Source organism: Lasioglossum baleicum, unplaced genomic scaffold (assembly GCF_051020765.1).
Source record: "Lasioglossum baleicum unplaced genomic scaffold, iyLasBale1 scaffold2026, whole genome shotgun sequence".
Lineage (NCBI taxonomy): Eukaryota > Metazoa > Arthropoda > Insecta > Hymenoptera > Halictidae > Lasioglossum > Lasioglossum baleicum.
Window position 1 is genome coordinate 12501 of NW_027471085.1, and position 9348 is coordinate 21848.

The 9348-nt window shown below is 25.6% G+C and overlaps 1 protein-coding gene and 2 pseudogenes across 1 annotated transcript; 2 read left to right on the forward strand and 1 right to left on the reverse strand.

Annotated features, from left to right (window-relative positions):
• Nucleotides 1–1281: 1281 nt before the first annotated feature.
• On the forward strand, nt 1282–2722 carry LOC143221180 (ubiquinol-cytochrome-c reductase complex assembly factor 1-like; annotated as a pseudogene).
• A 130-nt stretch (nt 2723–2852) lies between these two features.
• Nucleotides 2853–5343, reverse strand: LOC143221178 (sphingomyelin phosphodiesterase 1-like; annotated as a pseudogene).
• Nucleotides 5344–5717: 374 nt separating this feature from the next.
• Nucleotides 5718–8495, forward strand: LOC143221177 (origin recognition complex subunit 1-like). Its single transcript, XM_076446680.1, is given in 6 exon segments — nt 5718–6671; nt 6674–7209; nt 7270–7543; nt 7621–7886; nt 7968–8251; nt 8329–8495. Coding segments are annotated over 6 exon segments (2481 nt in total).
• Nucleotides 8496–9348: the final 853 nt, after the last annotated feature.

The window sequence follows — 9348 nt, forward strand, 5'->3', positions numbered from 1 at the left end:
ATCCTTGTCCATGAACATTACACACTGTTTGTGCAAATATTTTTTTTTTTGTTTTTTGCAAATATTCTTGATGACATTTACTGCAATAACCTTTCCATTCGGCATTTCCATAAAATCCACAACCATTTTTATATTTAGGATTAGCTTCATCAATTCTTAAAGAGGGTGTTTTTGTCGAATACATCTTGAAGTTCTTATATATTTTTACAATCCTTTTTTTGTATAATTTACATTTTACTTGTCAGGTTCAGTTGCTGTGTTTGTTATAATCACCATGTTTTACATAGTTCAAAATTTGGATATAATAAACGTGAAAACTCATGCGTAAATGACTGTTTGTAAAATTAAATATATTATTATTTATATATAAAATTCAATGTAATTTTACCAACAATTTTTGCAAATATTTTGGAAACGAATCCAAATGGTAATTATTGTTTAAATAAAAGTATTCAAATCTTTGTTCTATAATTTCATTTGACGGTATTCCTATCATTGTAACATAATCTGAAACAATAATTACGAAAAAAATTTTATTTATTTATTAAAATATTAAGTTTTTAAGAAAAAGTAATTTTCTTAGATAAAAATAATTTTGATATTTATAAATAGGTTAGGAAATTTGCACTTTACTATATATGTACATAAGTACATTAAGAATAAAATTTAAAAGTGGTTGCCAAAAAAATTGGATAATTTAGATTCTTACTATCTTGCACAAGATAATGAATTGTTTCACGTCATATTTAATTAATAAATAGTTGATAAATAATATTTCGTCTTTCAAAAAAAAAAAAAAAAAAAAAAATGTATTCATTATATCTTTGATATTAATCTTATTGAAAATGTATGGAAATCATTGAAATATCATTTACAGAAATATTTAGTTTTAAATAATAATAATTTAAGATATATATTAGTTAAAGAATAGAGAAATATTTCGAAAGATATGAATAATTTAGTTATATTGATATGGAGATAAGTAAGTACCTATAGAAGATAAGGAATATTTTATTCAATATCATTTCTTACTTTTATTTATATATAACAAGTTATTTATAGTTTTTAATATATATTACGTTTATAAATTTTATAAAATAAAATTATAAAAAATGTCATTATATAGTTTGAAACTTTACCGCGTTTTATACTGAGCTTATCAAGAAAAATGTCTCCATATTTGAAAAGTAAAAGAGGATTATAATTTGTATTGTTATTTGAAGAGTACAAAATTAAATGTTTTTTTATATCTTGTTCAATGGTTGAAATATATATTGCAGAATGATGCATTTTATAAGGCTGTTACCTTTTAAAAAAGTATATCTTTACTTAAATTAGAAAGATTTTAATGTAACCTAGAAATTGTTATTAAATAATAAAAATTTGTTATATGTACATAGATATTTATTTTGGTTATTAAGAACTTTCTCCTTTTTATATGTATAAATTTAGAAAATGTTTATTTTTCTTATTTTTGTTTTCGTGATATTTTCGTTTATAACTAATAATCTTATGTAAATTTATAATTGTATAGATTTTAATAACATTTATTTATTTTTACTTAAATCAGTGGCAATAATAAATCTGAATTTAGTTATTACTGCACATTTCTAATATCTGATTAATTAAATTCTCCTTTCGTATAAAAGATACCATTGTTGTTGACATCAAAATATATTACAGAATGTAAGTTTGTTAATAATAGTGGCATGACTACAATTTTGTCAATTTTATAAAAATGCACATATAAAAGATGGACCTGAGAATGTAATTAAATTACCAAGCAAAAGTGGAATATTGAAAAGATGATCATTAAAATTATCACATAGATTTCAGCTTTACAAAGAGAAACATGTAAGTAGTATAATTTTATGATTGAATCAATTATCAATTATAATTTATGAATTGAATTAAATGTTTGCATAAACGATTACTAATATTTGTTTGAATTTCAGCAATTAAGTGCATTAGGCTTTATGTTATATGATGATATTCCTGACAGACTTAACTATTCAGTAATTTTTAAGATATATTGTTAGTATTAATTTTTTATTAACTTAATAAAACATAGTAATTGAATAATTGTTTTGTAGTTAAGTTTAAATTAATTTGAGATGTTAATTTACCAGGTTATAATATGCCAGATACATTTTATTCATGGTTCCTAATCACAGAATTACATGTTTGGATGCTCATGGTACCCTTTATGGCTGAAGGTGAAAAAGGTAAACTAGTTACAAAATTATCATTGAGGCTATGTGGCATGATATAAGAGTGGATTTACTTGGTATAAGTATTTAAAAAATTAGATAATTTATGCTGAAGTTTTATATTTCTAATTTAATTTTTACTAATCATTTCATTACATAAAATATTTACACTTGCTTCTTATTAGCCAATTGCTGGAAAATTGAAAAGAACCAAATAATGGAATTATCATATTAGTTTAATGCTGCTATAATTGGTTATGATGAAGGGATTATGTCAGATGACAAATTATTAGCTAGTGCATTGTGGAGGAGATTTTTTGTTTATGAATGTAATAATCCTGAACATTTAGAGAAACTCTTAATTTATGTTAGAAAACAGGTCATGATAATACTTTTGTTTTATCATGAAATATATAATAATTTGACTCTTTTGCTTTTGGATTAGTGTATTTGATAAAATTCCATCAGAAAAACTCTTTCACAGATCAATTGCGAAATGGGTAGATTTATAAAATATCAAGTGATGCTTGCTTGTATTGCTAATGAATTTGTAAATTTCAACTAGATATAATTTACATGACAAATATATTCAATTTATAAAACAAAATACTCTTTATTTTAATTGTGCTTAATTTGTTAACTTTAACCTTCTAAAATATCATTACATGACTTGGATTCTGAATGTACTATTATACTACATAAATATTGTTTCTTACAATTTAAATCACAAATGCCTTCTAAAGAAGGTGCTGCTTTCATGTAAAAGTTCCTACAATAAAAAATAAATTATTAAACTCATAGATAAAATATTGTATAATTTTCAGAATATTTAATAATTTAACTTTTATTCCACTTCTATCATACTTGTAATATTTGTTTAATAATGTCTCATTCTTTACTGCTAAAGACAACCATTTGCTTAAAGATTTGACAGACAAATGTGACAGACCATATTCTGCTTTAAAAGAATATTATTTATACCAGGTTGGTCTTATACTGATATTCTTACTAGCAAGATTAAGATCATACATCCAATTTTGGTAATCAGTTACTTCCTATAAAAAAATATTTTTAGATATTTTTATTATTATTTTTATATTAAATAAAATATTTAATATATTATTTCATATTTTAGTATTTTATATAAAATAAAAATAAGTTTGCAGTCAGTCTTATATTTCTTTAATTTAGCTTACTGTTTATTATATTATAAGAAGAAAAGAAAACAAAATAACTGATGTAATTATTACAATTTACTGTATATATTTTATAATTTGGATTCGGTTTTGAATAAGCTGTTAAACTGCCATCATTCCAGGCCACATTTCTTGCTTCATTATCAGAATTATAAAATATTTCTATTTCATCGTTATGAGTATGTTCATTAAATTCAGCTTTAATTAAATGTGAGAATCTATTGATTATTCGTAAATATTCTCGTTTCCATGTTTTTAAACAGCTATTAGTATTAGCAGGTATGTGGGATAAAATATGTACAAATTCATTATTTTTCTCTGCTTCAGAAAGAGTATTTATAAGCCATAGTAGTTGATTATCAGGATCTTTTGGACTATACCAAAGTCACCTTAAATAGAAAGAATAATTCGAAGAAATCCGAAAAACAGTAAATAACAATATTACAATATCTTATTTGTATTCATTTCACTTACCAATTGTAACAGTAACAAAGATTAGTATTTAAAGCTATGATTCTAAATTTTTTTTTTTTGGATTAACAGTATAATATCCTCCTTGAAGTATAGCAGAACGTGTAGATTTTGGTAACCAACCATATTCAATCCATAAATCTGCCATCAATTTATAAAGCCAATTTGTTGTTAAATTATTTTGTGTTATACTTTTTGGTGCAAATCTATACATAATTAGAAAAAATTATAAATTATCAATAAATCAACATTAGTTGGTATATCGAAACACTCAGAAATATTTTTGTAATATCAATTTCATGATACTTGTTTGCAAATTTATAAATCAATCCAGTAACATGTAGGAATAAATTTATGAAATGTAATAAAACTTTTTCAAATATTTGCACATAAGGATTCAACTAAAAAGAAACTATAAAATAACATCTTATTTATAATTGATATGTAAATTAATTTTCTAAATTGAGAAAAAGATAAAGGGTTTAAATTGTTTTGTATAAATTAGAAATAAAATCATAAAAATTTATTGGAATGATAACTAACAAATGGTTAAAATACTTCAAAATTTGTCAAAAATAGTAATCATTACTTTTATTAAATATTGATTTTTTAAGTATTTATATAATTTTTATAAAGAATCATTTATTAAATCAACTAATAGAGATACTTATATCATTATTATAAAATAGTTTTTATATGTTGCAAGAAAATTGTATATAATATATTAAACTTACTGATTTAAAGGATTTGGTTCATGATTTCCAAGTATTGGATATATTACAGTATCATTAAAAACATTGTTAATGATAATTATAAATTTTTATAAGACTTTCTATGTTTCCTTCTTTTGAAGTTTCCCATACGTCATGGTCTATTATATCACCAGTAAAATATATGGCATCTACATCCTAGAATTCAGATATATAATTAGAAATAATATGTATATAAATAAATGACTATATAATTATAAAATTGTACAGCATACTTGCTAATTTATATTAATATTAAAATAAAAAAGAAAACAAATTTTACGATTATATATTTCTTAAATAAAATTTGATAAATTCGAATTAAGTGTATAATTAGTAATTATTTAAATTTTATAAATAAAAAAAAAATAAATTACTTAATGAAAATCTGTTATTTGTAAAATTTTCATTTGTTCCCGTGTTACATTTTCAATAATTATTATATTCAAATTACTATTGATATCAATATTCCAATTAAATTCAGGATTCTTTAAAGGACAAGATTTTGATTCTAGTTCAACACCACAAACTGTACTAGCTGTCAATTTTGGTTTGGAATCTACTATGTATATGATGACAGGCTATAGAAATAAGAAATAATAATATATGTACTAATTACTAAAATATTTTGATGAGTTCATTTAAATATATCTTACCAAGTTCAATTCAATAGCTCCATTACTAACTTTTGCTGTCTGAATATTTAACAGTACACATAATTTAATTATTTAATTAAAATGAACGCATTCCAATTATAAATCTTACAATTGACACTAGATTGCATTAAAGTTTAAACACATCTACTATACGAAGTCAATTCTATGAACTACGTTATTTATGATCACATATGGAGAAAGTGAATTGGAGGTGTATATATATATATATATGTTTTTAAAAGTATTTTGTAAAATGCTTATGTCCTTTATACTAGTGAATGATTCTTTTGAAATTTTATGAAAAAGCATGAAAGAAGTGAAATATAACAAGAATTTTATTGTTCGAATATTTCATATACAATTAAGTAAGTGAAACGTTGCGATTGGTGAACTACAATTTTTAAGAAGATTAAATGGTCGAAGTGAAAAATTAAAATGACTAAAAGATTAAATAAATGTACGGAGCATGAAATAAAAACAATCCTTGATACAGAATCAAATTCTAGTTATGATAATATTATGACAACTACACCGAGAAACAAAAGAATTTCGAAAGTACAGAATATAGTAAAGGATTTTGCAGGTCTATCTTCAGATACAGAAAATGTACTTCAAAGTTATAATAATGCATTAGAAAAAACTAATAATTTACAGAACGAAAAAACTTCTCTTAGAATTAAACTTAGAAGGTCTATAGAACAAAGCTTATACAAGATTGATTCAGACTCCGAATATGAAAAATCTATACTTAAATCTCAGAAACGATTTTACAGACAAAAGAAGAAAAGTTATTCAGAAATGGAAAATGAAGAATGTTGTACAGAGAGCAAAAATAATTTTACAACTGCTAAATCTAATAATAGTGAGAAACAAATTAAAAATGGATTATTGAGAAGTAATAGAACCTGGAGGCCACCTTTAAGACCTTCTTTTTATCATTGTGATACCTTAAATTTTTCAAACAGTGCTCCAATAATAAATTCTCCATCTTTAAGGAGTAAAGAAGGTATTAATTATAATGAGGGTAAATTACTTGTCAATTCTATTGTATCTAATCTCGAAAACAGAAAGAAACCAGAGAAGCAACCACACAATGAAACTTCTAATAGTTTGACTAGCAAAAATAATTCAGGAGTTAACCCTGTACATTTAAATATAAACAATAATAAACGAAATCATATTCCTCCTACAAAAGATGAAGAAAATGATAGTGATACAGATAGTGCAATATTGAAAGCAAAATCATTAAAAAAATCTAAGAGTAGAAACGATGGATTGGATCATAGCTCCAAAATACAAAAGATAACTCAAAAACAAGATTCAACGATATCAGTACCTATAAATAATACACCTGTAAAATCAAATAAACAAAAAGAATGAATTATGAGACTACACAAGAGAATATTCATTATGTTAATGGCAATAACAGGAATAGTGAAGATGAATATTTGATTGATATCTATAAATGGATTAAAATTCCATCACCAATTAAAAAGTGTACTCCTACCAGATCAAATAAGCAAAAGAGGATAATTTCAAAAAATACACAGACAGGTATTCAATTTGACAATAAGAAGAACAGTGATACAGAAAATGAATTTTTATCTGACAAATGCAAAAGTGTTAAAGTTTCAACTCCCAAGAAAACACCACGAATAAAAAATAATGTAGAGAGAAACATAGTTTCACGTTTAGAAAAAACTCATTTGAGCATTCCTAAGTCTCATAAAATAAAAATAAAACATAGTAATTTAACACCATCATTAGTAAAACGAAATAATGCTCTGTTGAAACCAACTACTCCATTACAGGAAGCTAAATTTAGATTGCATGTCAGTGCTGTTCCAAAATCACTGCCTTGTAGAGAAGAAAAATTTAATAATATCTTTACATTTCTTAGAGGGAAGTTGGAAGACAAAAGCGGAGGGTATGTTGAAAAAATTATCTGAGAAAAAACTTAGATCACTAAATTAAAAACAATTTGTAGATGTATATACATAAGTGGAGTACCAGGGACAGGTAAAACTGCAACTGTAAATGAAGCTATTAGGTGCTTACAAAAGTTGATAATTAAAGGACAATTAGATGATTTTAATTATGCTGCAATTAATGGTATGAAACTAACCAAGCCGAGACAAGCTTATGTGCAAATTTTAAAACAGTTGGATGGTAAAACAGCAACTTGGGAGCAATCGTATCATATTCTTGAAAAAAGATTTCACAGTACTACTTCTAAAATGACATTACTTCTTATAGATGAAGTATGACTTCTATTCAATATCTCACAATATTTATAGACATTGTCCTCTTTTAGTGTTAACATATATTATTGTTGTAGCTTGACTTCTTGTGTACAAAACGTCAAGATGTTGTGTACAATTTATTAGATTGGCCAACGAAGTCAACTGCACAGTTAGTTGTTATTTCTATAGCTAATACTATGGATCTACCTGAAAGAGTTTTGATGGGTCGTGTTACATCGCGATTAGGTTTAACACGATTAACTTTCCAGCCTTATAATCATAAACAACTTGAAGAAATAGTAATGTCTAGACTGAAGGATTTTTATGGATTTAGAAATGAAGCTGTACAGCTTGTTGCACGGTATTGTAATACTTATTACAATGCACAATATAAATTATTATCATATGTTAAATTTATTTACAAACGAATGTTTTATTCTAGAAAAGTTTCTGCTGTATCTGGAGATGCTAGACGAGCATTGGACATATGTCGTCGTGCTATGGAAATTGCAGAATCACAAAATGCCGAAACAATATCCCTTCAGGATGTAACAGAAGCTATATCTGAAATGATCGCATCTGCAAAAGTGCAGGCCATAAAACACTGCTCAAAGATGGAGCAAATATTTTTACAAGCAATGTCTGCCGAAGTTACGTGAATTTCGATTGAGGAAGTATATTTTAAGGATGCGTACAAACAGCTTGAATCGCTATGTTCTTTCGATGGTACGTTTGTTTGCTTAATGTAATATACCAAACCATATTTAAAAGCAAATTCTAATTTTGTTTCCATTTACATACAGGCATTGACGTACCTACAGTAACAGAAATACTTGCTATTTGTGGAAGATTGGGTGCTAATAGATTATTAATATGTGAACACTCGATAAACGATATACATCAAAAGATTTTATTGAACGTTTCTACGGACGATATTCATTATGCAATTCACGAATTAAATTTAAATTAAAAATAGTAAATAATAAAAATTTTTAACGAATGCGAGTGTTAATCTGCATGTACATATGCGTGTCATGTGTTTCTACGCGTATATCATGACGCATGTTAATGCTTTCGAACGTTTAATGCTTGCGTGTTTGATAAAAGTTGATTACAACTATACATTATGTATTTCTTTCCTCCTCTAATCCTCTAATTTGCGTGAAATATTGCAAAAATAGTCGTGCATTCACTCCGCATCTTGTAAATAACAAAGCATTTTGTTTATTTTCTGTATCTAGCATTCACCTCTCCCCTATCATTGCACGTGAATCCTTTTGAAGTTAAACGCGCATAATATGTAACTGCGATAATTACAAATAACGATCACACCGGTAAACAACATCAATTGTAATATATAATTACGCGATGGCAACGATGATACTATCGATAACGGTTCGTAATAAAATTTCCGTTGCGATGAATAAAATAGAAGAGAAAGGACGGTAAACTTAACGATATAACGACATTCATAGAATAGTTGAGTTCGCAATGATAAATAATAACGCGTCGATAGACAATAACGATGAACATTATATCGGATCACCGATGCGATAATTAATCCTATTCTCAGAGAATCTTTGTTCTTTTTCTTTTTTCGAAATTGCACATAATGCCCGAACTTATCGATCGGTAATATAGTAACATTTATAAGGCTCGTCTAACACGGTTTTATTTCCGTCGTTATTTCCGTTGATATTGGCAATTGAACCAGGCGTTACAAACTGGTAAAATGCTCGCGAGTATCATGAAAAATGAAATATCGATGAACCTTGTTTCGTTTTTCACGCAACCAAAGAAGTATCTTTGGTTTTCTAATACGT